At 36.7% G+C, this 24,591-nt stretch overlaps 1 protein-coding gene and 2 pseudogenes across 1 annotated transcript; all 3 read right to left on the bottom strand.

The window, feature by feature from the left end:
• Positions 1–787: 787 nt before the first annotated feature.
• LOC138313457 (protein IWS1 homolog A-like) lies at positions 788–1,914 on the bottom strand. Its single transcript, XM_069253884.1, has 2 exons — positions 1,878–1,914; positions 788–1,245 (listed from the first exon to the last, which is right to left on the bottom strand). The coding sequence occupies exons 1-2, from the start codon at positions 1,912–1,914 to the stop codon at positions 788–790; spliced, it is 495 nt and encodes a 164-aa protein (XP_069109985.1).
• Positions 1,915–5,901: 3,987 nt separating this feature from the next.
• On the bottom strand, positions 5,902–8,030 carry LOC138313458 (integrase/recombinase xerD homolog; annotated as a pseudogene).
• A 5,106-nt stretch (positions 8,031–13,136) lies between these two features.
• On the bottom strand, positions 13,137–14,328 carry LOC138313460 (uncharacterized; annotated as a pseudogene).
• Positions 14,329–24,591: the final 10,263 nt, after the last annotated feature.

Below are 24,591 nucleotides of genomic sequence, written 5' to 3' on the forward strand. Positions count from 1 at the left end.
AAATAAGGTAAAATCTTTAAACGACCTCTTGTGAATAACTAAGAGGCCTAGAGATCTGATATTGGGCCAGTGGCATGCTAGAATGAATGGCTACCAAGTTTGTTCAAATGAAGGACCTTGACCTTCACTCAAGGTCACAGGGGTCAAAAAGGCTAAAATCTTTAAACGACTTCTTCTCAAGAACCAAAAGGCCCAGGGTACTCATATTGGGTCTGCGGCATGCTTGGATGAAGGGCTACCAAGTTTGTTCAAATAAATTATCATGACCTTCATTCAAGTCAAATAGGCTAAAATGTTTTAAACGACTTCGTGTGAATAACTTAAAGGCCTATAGAAACCTGATATTGAGCCTGTAACATGAATGACTACCTTGAGACTGGATATTGGATTTGCAGCATGGTGGGGATCAAGGGACTTTCATTCATGGTCTAATTCATTAAATATATCAGGACCTGGACTTCTTCTAATGAAAGAGGTTTTTTTTGATTGCCTTAACTGTGTGCCACTACTTTATTCTTTGAGGTGTTGTATTGTGCCAATAGTTAGATGACCGTTAAGGGCCCATTGGCCTCTTGTTCATAACCTAATGGAATTGGTCCCGTTTAAGAGTAACAACAAGAGTTATCTTCCCTTTCTCTTCTCTTCATTTCATCCGCGACACTCCTTCAGGTGTCACCCAACTAGTATCTAAATTCCACCTGAAATAAATGTGAAGTGTTGCTCAAGGTAGATTTGATAAGGAATACAGATCTAGAACTAATTATATTGTTCTATGTGTATTATGTAATTATAATTTAGGTATTGTTGCGTCATCTGAGGGCGTTTCAGCACTAATGCTATCACGCTGTAACACGCCTGACGTCATTTCATCGTTGGTATCACGCTGTTCGATATCTGATGGTGTTTCATTATTGAGATCACGCTGTTCCGAGCCTGACGTCGTTTCATCTTTGGTATTACGCTTTTTGGCGTATGTTGGTGTTTCATCCTTGGAATAACGCTGTTCCATGCATGACGGCGTTTCATCGTTGATGTCACGCTGTGCGTCGTCTGGAGACGTTTCATCATTGGAATTACTCTGTTCAACGTCTAATGGCGTTTCATCATTGGTATCACGTTGTTCCACGCCTAACGCCGTTTCATCGTTTGTATCACGCTGTTTGACTTCTGATGGCGTTTCATCATTAGGATCACGCTGTTCCACGCCTGACGGCGTTTCATCTTTGATATTACGTTCTTCGACGTCTGGTGGTGTTTCATTATTGGGTTCACAATGTGCTACGTCTGACGACGTTTCATCGTTGGTATCGCGCTGTTCAACATCTGACTTATTTATATATTTTACCCCGACTCTATAGTGCGTAACCTATCGCCTCGATTGTTCTAATTATAAACCTGCCAGGTTTAGGTTAATTTGTTTTAAGACTCTAGTTTTACTTTCACATGGATTCTACGAAAGTGTTATTGGTAAAATTGTTCAGATCATAAAAGAGAAAAAAAAAACGTAAGAAAAACAATTTTGGAACATAATAATGTAAGTTATATATTTTACTAAAGTAGTATATATAGTATGTGATATAATTGTGTATTGTAATGTAGAGTTAAAATAGTGTCATTAAGGTATTGTCATAACTAAATTTCACATGAAATGAATGTGAAGTGTTGCTCAAGGTAGATTTGATAAGGAATACAGATCTAGCCTATACAAGTATAGTGTATGGTAACGATGTAATTCAAAACAAATTAATTAATTATATTGTTCTATGCGTATTATGTAATTATATTGTTCTATGTGTATTATGCAATTATATTGTTCTATGTGTATTATGTAATTATATTGTTCTATGTGTATTATGTAATTTTCTTTTCATACCTACGGGTGTAATACTGGCTGGTCCTGGGCATTACACTCATGCCGCCTGAGGCTGTATTGCATGGCTACCCATGCAATAAAGCCTCGTGACGTCACGGCGTCAACAAAATATATATTTCTTCGGTAAAATGTAAACATTTTTTCACAAACTTGGCTGGTTTTACTTTAAAAGATGCAAACAACGGAATTTTTGTTGAAAAATATCACGTTATTTTTCTTTAATGAAATATTTACTTTCAGTCATGGATTTCTTCGAATTTATTTCATAGCGGGATATTATAGTTGTAAAATTGCAATAAAACGTCAAGGTATGAAAGAAAAATACTCGGCAAGCCTCGGGTTTTACTACATTTTAGGCCATGGGCTAGGAGGGTCCCACATGCACCCCCCCCCCCCAAACCTCCGAACCAATATTTTTCTGAATCCTTATGACCCACTGATCACAAATCAAAATGTTAACATTGCATAATTTGGGATGAACTTCCGGTTATGACGTCATCAAGATGGCCGCCATCTCGAATTTGACTAAAAATTGAAAAATAGTCATAACATTGACATTTTTCAACCGAAGTAGACAAATGAGGTATCAAAATTACCACAGTAGAACAACAAATACATATCAGGACCAAAAAATCTAATATATGTAGTGATTTCTTTCGCAGGAAATGAAAAAATCTGATTTTAACCTCAAAAATGGAGATTTTTCAGCAATTTTTTTCATATTTAGCTTGACGCGGCCAAAATGTTTCCCAACAGCAAACTATTATTTCTAATAAGTTTTTTGACCACTTATCAATCAGTTTAAGCAACAAAAACATTACAAAAAAATTATTACTCGTAATCAGTTATTTAAACTCCTATCAATCAGTAAAAACAACAACAACAAAAACAAAAATATACAGGAATGCAAAAAAGAATTATTGTTTATACCCTCAATTGTGTAGATTAGCAGCGCCTCAAAAATAATTATTATAGCACAACGCCTAATGATAGCGTAACAAATGTACAGCTAAGCTTGTGCTTCCGTTAATATCATTAACAGTTTCCAAAACGTTTGTGTCTTTGAAAATGAGCAGATTCATTGTTTATTTTCTATGCATAGCATGAGCAAAATGTAGGATGGTTACTACAGTGTCACATATGTCTTTCACTGGTTCTCAATGATAACCATTATCATTGCGCGTGCTTTCTTCGCCTCACTGCACTATCCACTGAAGAGACTCGGCATATCTGGCAGCTGGCACATGCAGACCGAATCAGAGTAATCGAGATATCGGTATCCAATTCGTTGAAAGTCAGAGCGTCGTCTTCGATGTCGATGAGCTGATGTGACACTACATTGCCAGTGTTGTTCTAGCCTTTCTTCTTTTATGACCCATCCATGGCAAGAGTTCATATCAGGAACAACAGGTTCAGAGATGTGGGATCTCTTTCAGAGTTTAACTTATCGTACATATATGCTGTTTCAACTTCTCCGGCATGATGGGAATTACACCAGATCTACATTCATTAGTTCTCCTTAGCGCATAGCTCAATAAATCGTATGAAGTACTATTTATTAATCGTGTGGACCCTCGTGCAACCATAAATGGCACAGGTGATATCATCGAGGTCATTAATGAGGCCATAAATGTTAAATGCTTTTCATTGGTCTGACTTTTCCCACTCCCTTGAAGGTGCTGGTTGTGTCACATCTGGTGTATGCGTAGAGAGAACATTGAAGACTCTCAAGTAAAAAATTCTCTACAGTGCTTTCCAGACTTGGCAAAGAGTGAAACTTCACTGCAGACCTCATCTATGACCTCAAAGAATCCACCTGTGCCACCTATGGTTACTGAGGTTCACAAGCAGAGAACCAACCCAACCCTCCGCAGAATGTGGATCTGGTGTCCTTTTCCATAATGCCGGGGAAGTCTGGAACATCTTATACGATATGTGAATCTAGGTGAAACTAGGAAGGAAAGAGGAAGAGCTCCAACATCCCTGAATCCGATGTTTCTGATGTTATATCATGGACGGTTGACAAGTTAGAACCACGATAGTAACCCGATAATGTAATGTCACATCAGGTCATCGAGGTCGAAGACGACACTCTGCGAGAAAGCACGCAGAACGAAAATGATTATCATTAAGAACTAATGAAAAAAAATATGTGACACTGTAGTAACCATCTTATATTTCCTAACGTTATACACAGGAAGTAAATAATGGATGTGCTCATTCTAAAAGACACAACACGTTTCGAAAAGTGTCATGGTATTTGCGGAATTTTAATTTGATACCCTATAGCTATTAGTTGGCGTTTTGCTGTAATAACTCAGTTTGAGAGGCTACTAGTATACAATATTTCGAACATGAAAATGAATTATTTTGAAGTTCTACTTAGATATTCAGCCAACTTTAAATTCAAATTTGTTAAGATATAAATCGTCAATAGCCAATGTTATATTCAGGAAATTCCGAGAATCCAGGAAACTGTAGTGTCAGTGGTTTGGAAAAAAATAACAATCATATGCCGCATCCGTGATGTTTTGTAAACCAAATGATGGTATAACAACAATTCTCTTTTGCATTTCTATATATTTTTGTTGTTGTTGTTGTTGTTTTTGTTTTAAACTGATTGATAAGAGGTCAAATAACTGATTACGAATAATAATTTGTTGTTGGGAAACAATATTGCTGCGTCAAGCCAAATATGAAAAAAAATGCAGAAAAATTACCATTTTTGAGCTTAAAATAGTATTTTTTTTTCATTTTTTTCTGCGTTCAAATCACTACATATATTGGATTATTTGGTCCTGACATGTATTTGTTGTTCTATTGTGGTCATTTTGATACCTCATTTGTCTACTTCAGTCGAAAAATGTCAATGATATGACTATTTTTCATTTTTCAGTGAATTTCGAGATGGTGGCCATTTTGATGACGTCATAATAGAATTTTATACGATGTTAACATTGGTTTTTAAGGTTTTCGTTGCTTAAACTGATAGATAAGTGGTCAAAAAACGTATTTGAAATAATAGTTTGCTGTTGGAAAACATTTTTGCTGCGTCAAGCCAAATATGAAAAATTTGCTGAAAAATCTCCATTTTTGAGCTTAAAATCAGATTTTTTTCATTTCCTGCGTAGAAATCACTATATATATTGGATTTTTTGGTTCTGATATCTATTTGTTGATCAATTGTGGTCATTTTGATACCTCATTTGTCTACTTCGGTTGAAAAATGTCAATGTTATGACTTTTTTTTTCAATTTTTAGTCAAATTTGAGATGACGGCCATCTTCATGACGTCATAACCGGAAGTTCATCCCAACTTATGCAATGTTAACATTTTGATTTGTGATCAGTGGGTCATAAGGGTTCAGAAAAATATTGGTTCGGAGGTTTGGGGGGGGGGTGCATGTGGGACCCTCCTAGCCCATGGCCTGTAATAAAACAATAGACCGCACGTCGTTGTTTAACCTGTTATCTGTTTCAGAAGTATTAATTGTACAAGTTCTTATACTAAAGTATGGTGTTGAGGGATATACACATGTAGCAAGTTTCCAGTTTATCTACACCTCAGGAATAAGACAAGTCTCGGGAAACCAATTACTTGTCATATTCCTCAGCCCTATACTGTAACTATTTTCACATATGTATATTAGCCGCTAATCTTTAATGTGTAACAAAAGGTGAAGTTATCATACATGAAATTTTAAGCATGATCGGATGGTTGGTTACAGAGGTTTGATTCCTTTTTTGTCGTAATAACAATTTAAGGGAGGATGAAGTTGGTTCCGAGTTCCGAGTTCCGTTTAAGCTAAACATATAAAATGAGTGCATATATGCAAATGGAAGTCTTCACTCCACTACTTCCAAAAATACAACTACAACGCAAATATCAATTTGCCGTACTAGCGTGTCAGTGTAGCAGTCGGCGTTTAATGAAAACCATTGTGATTTTTTTTAAGAAAAATATATACATAGAATGAAGGCTCCTCTCTGTACAACTATAGCAATACGAATGTACATGTAAAAACAAGATATTATTTATACTCGACTCATTAGAAAAACAAAACCGCCCCATCAACAGCAGCACACACCTGTCGCCCAGGAAAAACCGGATAGCCCCCGGAAACCTGTGTCCGATGGCAGGAAACAATTATATCCAAACAGGAGGGCCTAGGGGAAACGCTGGACCTGCGCCGTCATAGAAATGTATCTATTCCAATAATTCAATATAACAAACATACGCTAACAATGAAAAAAAAAGAACATTGAATTCCAAAAATTAAAAATTCAGTGTCCGACCTGCTAGGAAGACAGCTAGAAAATGACCCTACCTACGCGTGTACCGATATTGTACACGTGATCCCGCTCCCACGGAGCGTGCGCCTACATGTAGCACGATAGTCATACGATGTCGTTTAAGACAAATAATTCCCGCTATACTGTCGAAACGCGGGAATATTTGAGTCTTCACTCCACTACTTCCAAAAATACAACTACAACGCAAATATCAATTTGCCGTACTAGCGTGTTCAGTTTACTAGAAAAAACAAAGAAAGGGAAAAACTCGAGTGACGCGACAAAAGACAAAGTGGGAAAACGAAATGCATAATAAACTAGGCCTAAATGTATCTGTAAAAATGAAAGTAAAAACAGAATTAATATTTACAAACCAAGCTTCTGCGTAACACTCAAACGCGACTGTAAAGAATCGGCAACATATCCGTCCTTACAAGCTTCACTTTTCCAACGACCGTGCCTCTTAAAACATCTGTCATTAACGCCGTTATTTGCGGCGACGGTAGCTCCCCCAGCCCGTAAACTGTGCAAACCGACGTTTCTTAACGTCCACACACCAAAGACAGACGCTTCAAAATGGCTTGTCTAGTCCCTGTGTAGCTTAAACATTTGTTCTTATGGATCAACTTACAAGTAGATCCCGAGCGAAAAATAGGTTTAAATAAAAACGCGTTGTCGTCGAGATTAATCTCCGCGATTTCAATGTATTTGCGTATCATAGTGAGCGGACAGGCCACTGTCTGGCCTTTGCTTATTACTACCTCGTCACCATGGCGATACTGGTCGGTTTTACTTTTCCTAATTTTTAAAACTAAATAGCTGTCACAAATTTTCAGGTCTGAACAAAGCAGATTGCTAAGCTCATTGAAACGGAGAAAACCAGAAAAACACAATAAAATCATTGACAAATCTCTAATTACCAGTAAATCGCTATTACCAGAAAAATAATTACACAAGTTAATCAAAATGTCCGCAGTTAATGGTTCCTTCTTACAAACTGGTTTGTGTGAACATCTCTTGGAGGTCTCCAACAAATGTCGAACAAAACTGTTGGTGGTGGGATCCGGATGTCCATTAATATCATGTACCCATTTAATAGCGTAAACAACGGATGAAATAACGGAGAAAGAAGAGTGTTTGTCCAATAGAAAATTTCAGATATAATTCAATATGTACAGGATTTGCGGGTAACGCACAACAATCGTGAGACAAACAAAAATGTTTCTAACGACGAAAAACGTCAAAGTACTTTTTGTTGGTGTTGTCGCTTTTACTAAGCAGGATCCGGTCGGCCATATTCTCCAACAACCTGTGAAGGGATGATCCTAATGTTACGCCTGCAGCCCTCACGGCCTTTTCCACGATCCTTGTAAGCCTATGCCTGTTGAAAAAAACAACAATGCATAAATACAACAAGCCTGCTAACTTCTAAAATCTAATCTTAATGCTATCATATTGAAAGACAACACTTGTCTCTCAAAAACTCCTTTATTTCCCCTGCCACCCTGTGTGACCTTTGTCCGAGACAATGGAAGGTTATCTTTTACAAAACTATAAAACATTTCCCCCTGACATAAAATAGGCCAAAAAACTACTGAGTGCCATACTGGAACTACTAGTGTCCCATATGCCTCATCCGCCTTCATTTTGTCCAAAGTTTTACAAATAAGCCGGGGAGGGGAACGAACCAATTGTTCTCTTTACCCCAGTATGCAGTGAAACAATCGATAGCCTCTGTGCCTGCGCACCACCAGCGAGAGTTGAACCGCGTACATTTGGTGTTATAATTGGAAGCGAAACGATCCACGTCGTGTGGTCCCCAACTTTTCTCGCACAAATCGAACACCCATGCTTGTACAGACCAGTCATCGGTATCAGTGCATCTCGCTTAAAAAATACGTGCTGTCCTTATTATTATTTTCTTGGCACCCACTGAGTTTGCACTAGTGGATACATTCATACTCCCGATCGTAAGCCCTAAAACATATCACATAGCAAAACCCTCTCTGTAAATGGGGTTTGGAGCTTTTTACCTATCTCTCGCGAGCAGTGCGAGAGCTTCTTGTTGATCATAAACAACCTGACGCTGAGACCCTTGACCTTGTCTAAAGTTACTATTTAATACACGTCTAGCACCTTCCAACTCCCTCCAAGTGGAACTGCGCATAGCGTTCGTTATTATTCCATGTCCCCATGACAAACGCTATCACCGTGCTCAATAACTCTATTCAGCTTTTGATACAAACACCATCGAGCCTTCAGGAAAGGCTAATGCGTACACTCATCTATTCTAGTGTCCTAGTCAGCTAGAATTCCGCTCTCACCCTCCATAAGAGGATCCTCACATGGGATCTAAGAGAAACCTCCGTAACCAACCTCGGAAGCATCGGTGCAGATTACCTTGGAACATTTGTTTTCAAGTGGCGTTTTCAAATTCGAACCCTTTGTCGTTTAGAGCTTGTACGTTACACAACCAGAACTCGATTTCGTTCAGGTGCCTCAACGCTTTAAAAAAACACTACCATAGGATTCCAACTGGTCCTTGTCAATAAACACGCGCCTAAGCTCTCGCGTAACGCAAACGAACCAAACGACCCTATCACAGTTTGCATTGATATGACCAGCCCGACAATGCTCGCTACATACCTGGCCGAGAATAATAGCTGACCTCTGTCAGGACACTAAAAAATTAGTGTGGTTCAACAATGACAACAACTGTCGACCCTGTCAATCGAAACTCTCGACCACGCCATCTTTCCATCTGTCCACGTTTTAGCCGAAGGCCCCTCGTGGAGTCCTGGGAAGGCTAACCTACTTGGCAATTATCGTCGCCTATTTCACAAACACCGTATTCTATGCAGATATGTCCTAGCACGAACTTGACTAGGATTCTCGCTACCTATCCCGACCAACAGTTTTGTGACAACCAATTACCTGTCATCTATAATTACTTAACCTAGTTAATGACCTTGGCCACACGCAACCGTGATCTAGAACTAACATGTCGTCCACAGACCTTTGTATAAAAATACAGTGTATTATAGCGCGCTCGGTAGATGGATCACCGAAAAGGACTGAATCGTTACTAATACAAAGAATAGAAGTTGTTTTCCGCACATATCATACCTTCGAAAACCTAAATTAAGCCTCTATCGCATTTCGGTATTTCGGTAAATTTCGATATGATGGTACGCCGATTTTAAATCAAACGTGTACAAAAAATCGCCAACATTGAACATATCTCGGGCTTCAACTGTATCCTCATACTTGAACTTGAACTTGTGCAGAAAAAACATTGATACAGTTGGTAGTAGACTAAAGGTTACACATTGTGCACACGGTGTGAACTACGAGTGGACACGGAGTGCACGAGGTTTAGACTACAGGTAGACACGGAGTGCACGAGGTTTAGACTACAGGTAGACACGGAGTGCACTAGGTTTAGACTACAGGTAGACACGGAGTGCACAAGATTTAGACTACAGGTAGACACGGAGTGCACTACGTGTGAACACGGTGTCCACTACAGGTGGACATCGTGTCCAGGTAAAATGTCCACTACATCAAGACCACAGACAGACTAGATGATGTGCCACAGAGATATGAGAAAATATGTATTTATTCTGCAGTCTATATGGACTTTGACAGATAGAAATATTTATTGCGATCAGAAACATAATATTTATTGCAACATAAAATTGCCGTTAATTACTGAAATCATTCGTACTGTAATGTTTATTTGAATAGATACATATAAAGTAAAATGTATCAATATATATTATCATACAATTTAATTTATAAATAAGGACGTTTATTAGAAGTTATAAAAGCAAATTAACTGCGTACGGTAAACCACGGTAAACCACGTACTGGTTATGTCTCATCAATGGATAGTTCAAGTCCGCATTTTCCCAGTAAAAACTATTTTTCTTAGCTAGTGATATGTAGTTTAAAGATGAAATTCTTTTTCGAACGCATAAATTGATGAACCTTGCAGGGAGTAAGATTTTCAGTGTTAGCAAATCGTCGCCCAAGAGATATTTTGATCGGCAAAATATTTTGATTAAAAAGGATATATTGATGGGCATAATTAAAGCAAGGACATCATGATAAACATAAAACAAATTAAATTCTTCATAAGATGTTTAACTATGTATGTATTGAAATATAGTTTTCTAAACGGCAAGGTGCGCGAAATAGTTTTAATCCTGTCAAATGTATAATACGTATACATTTGCTACATAGAACCTGGCGCGTTGCAAAGCATTGAAAATATGTGAAATCGTCCATAGACGTTAAAAATCGGCATTCGTCCATAGACGTTAAAAATCGGCATTAGAAATTACATTTTATTGTGTCAACCGATTGAGGAACCTGTAAGCACTGGCTTATAGAAAGCAAAAATTTAGTATCAACACTGTTCAAAGTACCGATCGGAAAAATGTAGGTCACATGCCTGATAATAAATTAAACAGACAATCAAAATAAATCCAACTTCTACCCATTTAAACTGTAGATTCATAGTTGTTGATTAGATTCTGAATTTGTCACAATTATTTTAATTCTAGAAACTCTGATAATTTGACAATATCCTATTCTGACCTTCTTTACAATGTGTGATCCATACATGTATACATAGTATATTGTACAAATATGCCTGCTCGAAAGGTAGACCCCTAGGCTAGGACTGCAGTTGCCATGGTCACTTGGACTTCATACTGTTCCATCATCAACCACACGGATATGATAATCTAAATTACCTAACATTGGTCAGAGTGGGGCCAGGGGCCTGGGGCCTTCTTTGGGCACCCTTCAATATGTTCAGTCAAGTGTATCACAGACTAACAACACCTGTATACATGAAGTACCTTATCCCAACCCCAGGAGGTCCATTTATAGCATGCTGTACTTAGGCGGCAGCCTCTCTACATATACATTGTACTCATCACACAAATACGAACAGTTATACAACAATGGTAGTCAATAGGGATATGTATTTTAACTGGTAGTGCATTTTTAATTTATTTGATAATGAAGCTTTATATATTAAAATAAAAAATAATCAAAATACCAAGTGTATAATTAACTAAAACATTTATTTCAAAATTATTGGAAAATCATATTTCATCCAATATCTTTTCATTAATTTAATTTTTTTTTACACTGGCTTTTTACATATATCAGAAACCTGATTATCATGACTATGTATATAAAATACCATATTACAATATGTATAAGTACATAATCTAAATTAATTTTGATTATAATATATACATGTATTATTGGTAAATTCAAGGTTGTGACAGACATGCTTGATTTACGCATTGTACAGCTCCCGTCAGCTCCACTTCAAGGCTGTCTGTCATGACAATAATTGAGGTGTATTCAGCATCACTTACTATATGTTTTGCCAGCTAGTTTTTACCTCATCCCAATCTACCCCCCCCCCCCTCCCCCGGGAAATGGTGTACATGTTTACCCAGGCTCTACAACAAACATGTACATGTATCTAATAAGAATGGTACTTTTGTGTTTCAAACTCACAAACCTATATGATTTTTAAAAGGTAAAGTGTATTTGTTTGTCTTAACAAACTTCCATTGAAACAATTCTAAAATCACATATTATATAAAGATACTGCCTCCATTCTCATAAAGCCGTGCAAACACAGAAGACAACGATTCTGCCCTCTGGCCATCTATCGATGGTCACCTTGAGGTACCTGTATAGCTGGATACTGTGGCTTACCTGTATGTTTGACAAGTTATAATTATTGGACCATGACGCAATATACGGTCAAGATAACTTGCGGGGTTGGGATCATAAACATATTGTGTTTACCGGTAATTAAGAATCAAAACAAACTGAATTGGGTACTTGTAGGTAGACTATACATGTAGCTACGTCATAAAGTTTGAAGTGGATTTATTCTGCATGATCTTTTAAAGACGTTCAGTTTTTAATAAAGAATATGTAATTAAGCTATTTTTACGTACAATACTTTTAGAACTTGATATAGCAAAGAAAAATATTATAAAAGTGTATATTTTATGAAAGACGATCTACAAGGGTGTCGCTAGAAAACCGATTGATAGGGACCAAATCTTTTTATTTAAAAGCTATGTATTACCCGGTATATGATTGTATTACTAATAGCTTAAATTATAAAAGAACAAGTGTCTCAAAAGCACAATAGGACTGGTTTTTGCCGTAGCTGCAAGATTGTAGCTCAAAAGACTTTTAGACAGAAAATGGTGTCGTCTTAGTAGGCCGGGTACGAATATTCGTTCTAGTTTTTGCCGCAATTCAAAGTTGTTTTTGACTTATATTTACTATTTCATGTAAAATTTAATGCAATTTACCCATAAAACATTGACTTTTGAAAACGTAATATAGAAAATTTAAGATATGAAATGGAAACTACTGATATAACATTAAATAGACATATACTTAATGAATACAAATTAATCTTTATTACTTTTGCAGTGAAAAGGTTTTATTCATGTATACTGAAAAAATATCGTATTATATAGTTATATATACTGTACATTAAATTGTAGATGTTGTAATTTAAAAAAAGAAACACTAAAAAATTATAACTATGTATTATTTTAAATTGAAGAACGTATTCTTCCCCGATCCCTAACTATAACACATCACCTTGTCTGTCTAAGTCTGAATGTACCTGGACACCATGTCCACCTGTAGTGGACACCGTGTTCACACGTAGTGCACTCCGTGTCTACCTGTAGTCTAAATCTTGTGCACTCCGTGTCTACCTGTAGTCTAAATCTTGTGCACTCCGTGTCTACCTGTAGTCTAAACGTAGTGCACTCCGTGTCTACCTGTAGTCTAAACCTCGTGCACTCCGTGTCTACCTGTAGTCTAAACCTCGTGCACTCCGTGTGCACAAGGGTGTAACCTTTAGTCTACTACCAACTGTATGACGACAATCCAACACTAGGCGTGCTTTACCAGCGCGATTGTACGCGACCGTCAATGGGTTAACGACACGTGGTTGAACTCTGACCTCTGCTATACAGCCTACCTAAGCAATTTCTCTATTTCGTTATAAACAAATTGAAGGTTGTCACGAGCGGACTTATTGTTCCTTAAACGAGCATTCGGGGAATCTCTTTAAATGACAGCTTATAACCATCAGTAATCACTGACAAAACGCTCTCGCTAGCGCCTGTTGCTTTCCAAAAAGCTAAAGATTTCTTTAATCTACCAACAGGTGTGAAACAGACCCTTCTACTAATACAACAGAATTATGATCACTGCTATGATTAACATGGTTAAAACAAAAAGTTTTACTTAGCTTTTGACCGTTGCTGTGACCGGAAGCTGACATAGCTGGGCACTCTGACCTCCAGTGTCCGGCCCTACCACAACCATAACACACTCCAGGCCTTGGAGCTCTGACGGTAGCCGTCTTGTCCGCTGGCACGGGGACTTCAGTAGGCGCTGAATAAAAACGGTGTTGATACGGCGAGTAACGGGGCCTCCCTTTTCCGGATTTTTGCTTGGCGGCCTTGATTTTTCTGTCCGCTCTAGATCGAGCGCGGTCCATACGTTTCTCGTCGTCCGAGTCTGAGGCGAGTGGATTAGACACATACTCTTCCACGGCTTTCCATCCGGCCTCCAAGGTATCAGCGAGCTTAATGAGCTTCTGTCTGTGATTGAGCAAACTCATACCTTCCGCTATCAATGATTTGGTTGCCGGGGGGGTCATGAAGCGATGTCTCCTCGGCCTCCTGTAGCTTGGAAACTACCTTTTGGTTAAACTTAAATTGTTCTTCGCAACTCTTTTTGGTAAATTTGTGATTGTCCGCGCCAATAATGTCCTGACGAATTTGCGCACGTTGAGCATTAGAAATATTAACTTGTTGCACATGAATTTTAGACTCCAACTCCGTTAGCTTTTGCGTCATCAACATATCCAAACGTGAAAACATATCCGCTTATGCTGAATCTACAGTAGTCTCTATGTGATTTTGTAATTTTGGGTCCATGATTGATTGTAGAGGAGCGAGAAATTAAAATTAAAAATTCAGTGTCCGACCTGCTAGGAAGACAGCTAGAAAATGACCCTACCTACGCGTGTACCGATATTGTACACGTGATCCCGCTCCCACGGAGCGTGCGCCTATGTAGCACGATAGTCATACGATGTCGTTTAAGACAAATAATTCCCACTATACTGTCGAAACGCGGGAATATTTGAATATATGGGCATATATATTGATTACATAAGTGTAGGAAAGAATGTATGGGCAAATAGAACTATTGCATTCAAGTAAATAGGAGTATATGGGCAAATATTTTGATTGCATATACATGTAGATAGGAATATATGGGCATATACAGTTATTCTGTATATGTTGATTGCATGTATGTAAATATATAAAAAAAATATGGGCATATATATTGATTGAACAAGTGTAAACTTTAATATATGGACATACATAATGATTGCATACATGTAAATAGAAATATATGAACATGTACATCGATTGCATATATTTAAATAGTAATATATAGAATGATTGCATATGCGTAAATTGAAAATATATGAGTATATGTATTGATTGCATACGCGTAAATGGAATACACGTGTATATAGGATATTTGTATATATGTAAAAAGAATATATGGCAACAAATTATTATAAGTAAATGTGGTAAAAGTAAAGATAATTAACATGCGTGTGGTCATAACGTGTAACTGCAAGATGATAAGATGATTGATCACCTATATGACATTTTTTATACATTATATATAAAACAAACAATCATCACTTTTATGTCTTTTCAATGATTAGCCAACTGCATGGTACATACTTATTCAACCTATGGTGAAGTACTCTGTGAATGACTTGTGTATTAAATATGTTAGTAATTTTTACTCTTACACAGATTATGGACACATGTACAATATTATGGGGCATTTACTTTATCATTCATTTTTTCTTCTTATTTATAAATATACTCATTTAATAGATTAAGAAATTTTTGAAAACATCCCTTGGAATTGAAACCTAGATTTACGCCATGTTAGCATTCTCCATGCTGATCCTCTCTGTTACTAAACATCTTATACGCCTTCTATTGTTTCTTACATGCTCCCCTCCTGTACCTCTATCGTGTATGACCTTTGAACTATCTTACCTTTCTATATTTGTTTACGTGTACATGTGCCCGATGTATAAGCCCGACTGCCACCCGAAATCTTTGGTTGTTTTTGATGATAATGGGTAATGATATAGAATCATATAGGGCGGCAGTTGGTTGCTTCTACAATCGCACACATGGCATTACTATTGCAAAATGTTTCGTCTATATCAATATTCAATATCTTTTAAATAATTGTAGGCTGAGTGTGTTATGCACATTCGCAACTTTTGTATATTACATGGATTATTCTGTCGTGTATAATAAAAAATACTAACTTCCTACTAATCCTACAGTTAGTTCTCCTTTCCTGTAATGATGTCCATCCTAATCCTGGCCCTGACGATCGTGATAATGACCTTTCTAAGAAACAAACTTTCCTCTTTAGAGCAGTTAGCCAGCGACTATGATATTGTATGTACAACAGAGACTCACCTCGACATTTCGGTAGCAGACGACGATATTCTCCTAGACGACTTTGACTTGTATCGTAAAGACCGTGGTGCTCCGGGTGGGGGGATAAATGTTTACACTTCCAGTCTCTTATCAACCTGTCGTAGACCGGACCTTGAATTCCATGTAGGTGAAGTAGTTTGGGTAGAAATTAAGCTTCCCCACTATACACTTTTGTTATGTACCACGTATAGACCTCCAAGCTGTATACCCTCCTATTGGAACCATTTGCAGCACTCCTTAGAAACAGCGTTAGGCGAAACCTCATATATCATTATTGTAGGTGACATAAATGTTGACCTCTTGACCGTAGACAATAACCACAGACTTACTGACATAATGAACATATTCCATCTTACTAACGTAATTGACAAACCGACTAGGACTTCGCGGACACGTGCGTCGCTCCTCGACCCAATACTCCTTTCGGACACGTGCTCGTATGTTTTTGCTGACACGATTGAAGTAGACCGTGACATCTCGGATCATGACGCGACCCTAGTAAACCTGACTATTGAGACGGATATTGTTAGAAAGTACCAAAGAAAAATAGTATGTTACTCTGATGCCAATTATGAACTGTTTAATAACCTCCTTGACTCTACAGACTGGACAGATTTTTTTTTCACGGTCGCGCTCTCCTGACGACATGTGTGACCATTTTACAAAACATTTCTTAGAACTTGCTGACCAATGTATCCCGACAAAAACAATTACTATAAGACCGACTGACAAGCCATGGTTTAGTACAGACTTACGACGTGAAATAAGGAAAAGAGACCGCTTTCTTAAGACATTTAAGACTAACCGCACCGACAATAATTATAATAGATTAAGACGCCAACGCAATCACGTAAATAACTTAAAGAAACGGACTAAAGACCTATATTATGCGAATATTAACGGTTTATTAGACACTTTCACTGACTCCAACCCCAAAAAAATTCTGGAAAACTGTTCGTAACCTTATAAAGACATCTGACAAGACAAACTCATTACAGCCACTTACGAATCCTATGACAGGTGACACAGAAACGTCTGACGATAGGAAATCTAACATATTAAACGATTATTTTGTATCTATTTCAACAATTGACGACACTAACGTAGACGTACAAACTGTTGACCGAAGGACGGACTCCTCGTTAACAGACATTCATTTCACAACTGACGACATAACTGACATTTTAAAATCTCTTAATATTAATAAAGCAATAGGGCCTGATACTATTAGCAACAACATGTTAAAAAACACAGCTCAGTCGGTCTCTATCCCTTTATCTCTCATTTTTCGGTAATCGTTAGACAATGGAATTTTCCCACGAGCTTGGAAACATGCCTTGGTAATGCCCTGTTATAAAAATGGTGATAAATCTAAACCTTCTAATTACCGCCCTATATCTCTACACAGTACAGTTGGTAAAGTTTTTGAGAAGTTAGTCACCAAATATTTGATTGAAAATTCTCTTATCTATAGATATCAATCAGGTTTTCAGCCAGGCCACTCCACTGTACATCAACTCATAGAAATGTTTAACCATATTTGTGAAAATCTAGACAAAAAACATTCAACATGTCTGATTTTTTGTGATATATCAAAGGCCTTTGATAGAGTATGGCATAAGGGGCTGGAAGTGAAACCAATGAGTTATGGTATTACTGGTATGTTATTTTAGACTGGTTAGTTGACTATATTACTGACAGACGACAACAGGTTTTCGTAGGAAATAGCAGATCTTCTGTAAAGAAAACTAATGCAGGAGTGCCACAAGGCTCAGTCCTCGGTCCCTTACTATTCATCTTGTATATTAATGATATAACCGATAATCTTGATTGTATTTCAAAACTATTTGCTGATGATACTTCACTACTGTGTTCAGACGAATCTCCTTTAGTCATGGAAAATAAAATTAATAATGATCTTTCTTCTATCCAAACTTGGGCGAATAAATGGTTAGTTAAATTTAATCCATCTAAAACAGAAGCTCTGCTGATTTCTAATGTTGAATTAGACCATGTTATTGACATCAACTTTAATAACGTAAGTGTAGACTTTGTTGACCAACATAAACACCTCGGTGTATTTATTGATTCAAACTGTAAATGGAGCTACCACATAAATCATATATCTAAACAAGCTTCAAAACTAATTGGTATCTTAAGAAAATTAAAGTATATTCTAAACCGTAATACACTGAACAAGATCTATAGAACATATATACTACCAACTTTAGAGTATTGCTGTGAATTATGGGATGGGTGTAGTGTTGCTGATGCTGACAAATTAGAGAAAATTCAACTAGAAGCTGCCAGGATAGTGACAGGACTACCTTCATATACTAGTAAGCAATCTCTTTATTCCGAAACGGGCTGGGAAACCTTATCTGACCGCAGATCTAGACGTAAAATTAACTTATTTTTCAAAGTACATAATGGACTAACACCCTCTTATCTTTCTACTCTACTCCCTCCTTTAAATTCAGAAAACACTAGATTCAGAAAATTACACCTTACCCAATAACCGTCTGGAAACAACTAATTTGTCTTTCTTTCCATCAACTATAAGGCTCTGGAACAGTTTAGATACTAATATTAGACATACAAACAGATTTAGCACTTTTAGAGATACCCTCCGCAAAAAAACATAATTCATGTCCATCCTATCTATTTCTCCTTGGTGACCGGAAAACTAATATCTTGCTTTGCAGACTAAGAAATAAATCAAGTATACTAAAATATGACCTGTTCAAAGTAAATCTTTCTGACGACCAAAGCTGTGCATGTGGATTTGAACGTGAAGACGCATATCGTTATTTTTTTAATTGCAACGTATATGCTCGGCAACGTATAGAGCTTTACAGAAATTTAAACAATTATATACCACTCAGCCTACAAACCTTGTTGTTCGGTGATTCTAACTTAACATATAACGAAAATGAATTTATTATTAATGAAACTCAAAAATACATTCTAGATACAAAAAGATGTTAACTCTCTCTCTCTCTCTCTCCCTTCTCTCTCTCTCTCTCTCTCTCTATCTAGTGCTCCCCCTCTCTCTCTCTCTGTCATTCTCTCTCTCTCTCTCTCTCTCTCTCTCTCTCTCTCTCTCTCTCTCTCTCTCTCTCTCTCTCTCTCTCTCCGTCATGGAGTTTGTAAGAAAAAATGGAAATGTACTTTGTATGTTTAAAACTACTACGTTAAATCTATGCTTATATTGATTTTGAGTATGATGAAATTTCGTTTCTGAAAAATATTTTAAGTCTGCCATCTTCAAATGTTGATTATGTATATATGTAATATTGTTGGAGAGGGCTTGATATAAGTTGAAATAACTTGTGCCCAATCCTTTTGTTCCAATAAAATATGTTTAAACTGAAACGGAAGTTCCGAGTTCCGTTTAAGTAAAACGGAACCGAGTTCCGTTTAAGAATTTTGTTTTTTAAAATAAAATTAAAAAAATTCAGTTTATGTAATTTGAACATATTACAAATGTTCTCTCTTGTGTTTTGTCATTTTTTTCCATTTTTTTTTGTAATTCCAAAGAACATCTATTTCCGTTTAAGTAAAACGGAACTCGGAACCAGTTCCGAGTTCCGTTTAAGGAAATTATCTATCATTTTAGTTAAAAGTTGTCAATGTGCTTTGTACATATTAGAAATGTTGCCTGCTGACTTTTCTATTGGATTAGTATTGGTAAATCTACTTTAATTTGGTTTTCGATCAACTCCCAGTTCCGAGTTCCGTTTAAGTAAAACAGAACTCGGAACCAGTTCCGAATTCCGTTTAAGGAAAATTTCTACCATTTTAGATAAAATCATTCTACATTAAAAAAGCCAACAGGCAACATTTCTCACATGTCTTAGGCATATGTACGGAAGCCGTGAGGGGACAGTCTAACTTTTGATTTCTTACTTCTAACTTCTTACTTCTCACTTCTACCTTCTTACTTCCAACTTCTTACTTCTTACTTTTGTTATAGAAATTAGGCGGGAAAGTAGCAATCTTTTCTTCTTAAAGGCGAGATGAACGGAGCTTGGGTTTCTTGAAGTACATGTTATTTCAACGTAATTTTGACGTCGTTTTCGTGAAGTTTAAACTGCTGCGATAATATTGACAGGTAGGTTGGGGGAGCTGGTCACCAATTTACTTATATTCCACGTTATTGTCAATTTATTTCATTGGTAGACATATTGCGAACTGATGTATATATAGAGATTGCATAACAAGTTGGGATATATTATTTTGTTTATCTTTTGTTTAGATTTAAGAGATACCAAATAATATAACGATTCAAACCCACTCCATGTCAAATGTTTGAAATTTTGCTTTATGAATCTCGACAGAATAGCTTTACATTGGAATCTTTATAATTTGAGGTCTCAGAGAGTTGCCGAAGCACGACATGGAAAGCCCGACGTCCTATTCTTCATTCCAGAGACATTTGGTGCTCGTGACTACGGAACCAGGGTCAACAAACGTGAGGTTAAACTAAGCATGGAACTGTACGGATCGGCACGAGAAATTTGTTGCGAAGAGTTCAAAGAATTGGTTAATCTGATGAAGCCAGACATTCAATTTCCTGTTGACACAATATCTGCTTTGGAATTGTACTTTGAACTTACCCAAATATTTAGTCATTATTAGTATTAATAATCAAGGATATAACAGGCAGACATCGACTATTCGTTCATACATTTGTTGTTCAAGAGTAATTAGTAATGGTTGAGATTAACTATACTGTTAAACACGATAGCATTGTCGACGTTACACAGCAATTATTGTTGATATGATGAAACTGTAGGATATGTAGCACATTTCGAAAATAAATGTATCAGCGATATTGAAAACCTAATAGTTTGAAAACAAAATACATTGATTAAGATTTTGGTAATTTGGGCATGAAAATCATAATACACCCAGTTTAAAGAAAGATGTATAGTTTTTGCAAACACCTCAATACTTTGAATAGACGTGCTTGAAAAACAAATCGGTGTGAAAATGTTCCCTAAGATCATTTAACTGATCTACCGAACAAGTCATAACAAATGAAACTATGTTGCTGTATGCTACCAGCAAGGTTTAATTTGCAGAATGCTAGACACTCTGAAAGTGAAACAAATGATCCTAAACGCTAGCTATAGGCCTCACTCCCCCAAACCAAACACACTGCATGAAAATTACATTAAAATTGATAGTTTTGTATATCTATGTATAAAACCTATTCAGTTCTCAAATAGATTTAATTTAATTACTGGGATTATTAGCGAGTATGGAAGTATAGAACAAATATTTATGCTATTCAGTCGTATTCCCTTTCCCCACTTGAGATGACCGTCCTGAAGTTGAACTTGTTCTTCAAGTTAAGAACTACTAGATATAATTGTAATGCAGCTCTGACAGCGCTTACAACTCACCCAAAGAAAGTGCCAATCCCAAAAGGTCCAACAATGCTGACCGACAACATGTGGTTGAAGTTATGAACGAGGGTCGTCACTATAACAAAACATGCACGGTAATACCTCTACGTAACGAATTTCAGCAAAATCGGGCTATATCAAAAATTGACCAATAAGAGGACACCAATTTGTTTCCATGGCAACTTGCCCCTCGACATCCCTCAATGCCTCTATACCAATGTCCCCTGTAATCGGCCTATATGTAAATTTCGACTAATCAGTGGCCTCCATTTCGTTTCAATGGCAACTTTAGCGTGGCCTTACAGTTTGTATATTACGATCAGCACATCTTAAAGGGACAATTCAGGCTAAAAGAACATTAAAATTTGTACATATATCGGAAAAACGCCAGTTCTAATGGAAATTAGATCAGTCGGTTTTACTGTGATATGCCAGAAAAGCCCATGGTGGCGAAATGCGTGTGGAGTGTTCAAACTCGCTCGCTGTCCACCATTACACATTGTGGTCGAACATCTTGTATGCCAAACCCTGTCCTGTGCTTGTAGAGTAATACTACTTTTGTCTAGAAGTGCTCAAATCGCTCTGAAAGTAATGTGTTTGCCTTATTAGGTGAATTGCCTTGTCTAGAAAATCATTTTATCACCTCTTCAGTGGTTATGTAGTTCATTTGTTTAACGTGCTTGGCGTTGGCTCGTGTTTAGGTACAGCGTACATATTTTACCTGCTGAATCGTATTGATCAACAATTTATAGTTACAACGGTATATATTAAAATACTAAACAATGACATGGAATTTGTCAATATTTTATGTTATATGTTTCATAAGAAATGTAGAACAATACATTTATGCCATATTTTGCTCCTTGGTTATGTAAAAGAATTAGTCCGAGTGAATTGTCCCTTTAAGGTGTCTGTAACGTCATTTCCCCTGATATATGATAATATATATGATTTGATCCATTCAGAATGACTTCGGATCTTCGAGCTCAGTAAGAATCTTGGCACGATGTAGAACGATGTACATTTGAAACTAAAATTGAAACTTATAAGACATTCTTTATTAGCTACCGTTATGAAGCTATGGAGTTTGCCTGCAAAAGCAGATTGAATCATCAAAGTCATGAAGCGTATTTTAAAAAAAATTCAATTGTTAAATAAAACAGAAAAACATAAACAGGAAACCAATTCTTTATTCAAGACCAAAAGTGGTGTACTTTCATATGCTCAATATCCCTTGATCTGCCTGGAGGAGAAAATAATTAAAACAATAATTAACTAAGATATGAAAGTACCAAACTTGTATATAAAATAAGCATATGAGTATGAACTGACCACAGTGAATATAATAATGACCACGATGGGCACGCAGTTATCACTTGCCCATACGATCATGTCTCCTGATGTATTCAAATCAGTCCATGATGGAGAAAACCTTTGTTTGCAATCCAGCAATCATATTTAAATGAAATTAAGGAGATATGGAAAACGTGTTTATTCTTTATCAAATGATTAGTTGCACTCTTGTGGCAAGAATCGAATAATGTAAAGTCCTTGCACTTTCTGTCAGAATTCAATTTTACAAAATCAAAGGACCATACCTCTTTGGTATAAACTTCACATTACGATATACACATTTTCATATGATACCTCATAACTCATGGTGAATTGCTTAAAACATTGCGTATAAAACTGTGGGACTAGTTGCGCCTAAAAAAAAAAAAAAAAAAAAAAAGTAAGAAGAATGTACATTGTAGGTATTAAAGTGTCATAACCCTAATTCTGCAAAAAGTTGGAAAGTAACATGAAAACTTGCAATTTGATGATAAACATCATACAGAAAGGAATACAATGTTATATCAAAAATTATATAAAACAAAAACAAACAAAATTTTAGCTTTTTGTACGGAATTCCATTATTTTGCAATTAAACTGACACACAACTATCAAATATACATGTGTTGTTCGAATAAATTCACATCCCCTAGAAGGTTCACATAATGCTGCATCCCACAAAGTTTGACGAATATCCGACAACAGTTGTTGGAGTTATTGCAGAAAATGTGTGGACGGACGAACGAATGGGTAACAAACGCTTTTTCGTATCAACCTTCTACATAATTTCTATTGTTTTATGCTATACGTATATACCCATTCAATCACCTATGACTATGTTCAAGTAACATAAATTATATTTTTGTCCATCTGAGAGTATTCATTTTTTACTCCACCGCCGACAGAGTATAAACGACACAGATCATTTGAACAATAACTGATGTCTGATCATGTATACTGTATTTGCGTCTAATTAACACAAAAGTACTTCTTGCTCCACTCCAAATATTTCACTAGGCCCATGTATTATTACTGTGTCATTTGAGACAGCTTGACGACTCTCGGAAAACTGGTATTGTCCGTCAATGGTCTTTGTTAGATATTTTTTACCATTTATTGCAATGGACGACACATTTGAAAACCATCGTCGATGGGGTTATATTAAGACTCCATTACATCTGGCAGTCCAGACATCATAAAACAGTCCTTGAAGCAGTTGCTTATAGTGTTGCTGCTGTACAGAGAAGACTTTTATTTGGAATACTTCAGAACCATATTCGATGGGATTCAGATCCTTGGCGGTTTCCGGCGACAACAGAAGAGTCTTCGGATGGTACCTTAACTCTGGTCACCAAATAAACATAGTATTTTGAAGAGTATAAAATGTGTGCTTTCAAATATTCCTGAAAACTGCATAGTTTACTATCAAGGTCTTGGAATTCTTTTATAGGATCACCTTTGTAATTAGCCAGTGTAACATCGAACTCTGCTAAATTGTCCAGACTACTTATTGCACCTGGAACGAAAAGCTTCTTCCCCAGATTTGTTAACGTTGTAACACTCTGGGGGTCATCCTTGTTGTATTCAATAGTTCGAACACCTCCTCCCGTCTTCGATGTTACAAGATGGTAACCACCTTTTGAATAATTCTGCCAGCCAATGAGGATCTTGTATATAATGTGTCTTCATCAGCCTGTAGCTTTGACCTAAAAGTTTGAAAAAAGTCAGTGTTAATTTTAGATAAGAATTTGGTCACGTGACATGTAAGAATTGATCAATATAAGGAAACTGGTTTACAAGCGACTAATTTTATTTGTAGATTCGTGAACTTAGCATTACACGTTGTTCTTCTCTTAGATATGCTATTTTTTCTCAGTGGTCAGTACTATACTAGTACATGCAGTTATGCTCAACTGGTTGTGTTTATATTTAGAACTACCTGTTTACATTTCACGTGACCTGGAACACATGCTTTAAACTTGTGGAGTGGGTCAAGGTACCATGATGTACATGTCCTATTTTGGGACTTTTTTTTAATTTCTGGAATTTT

Source organism: Argopecten irradians, unplaced genomic scaffold, assembly GCF_041381155.1.
Source record: "Argopecten irradians isolate NY unplaced genomic scaffold, Ai_NY scaffold_0690, whole genome shotgun sequence".
NCBI classification, from domain to species: domain Eukaryota; kingdom Metazoa; phylum Mollusca; class Bivalvia; order Pectinida; family Pectinidae; genus Argopecten; species Argopecten irradians.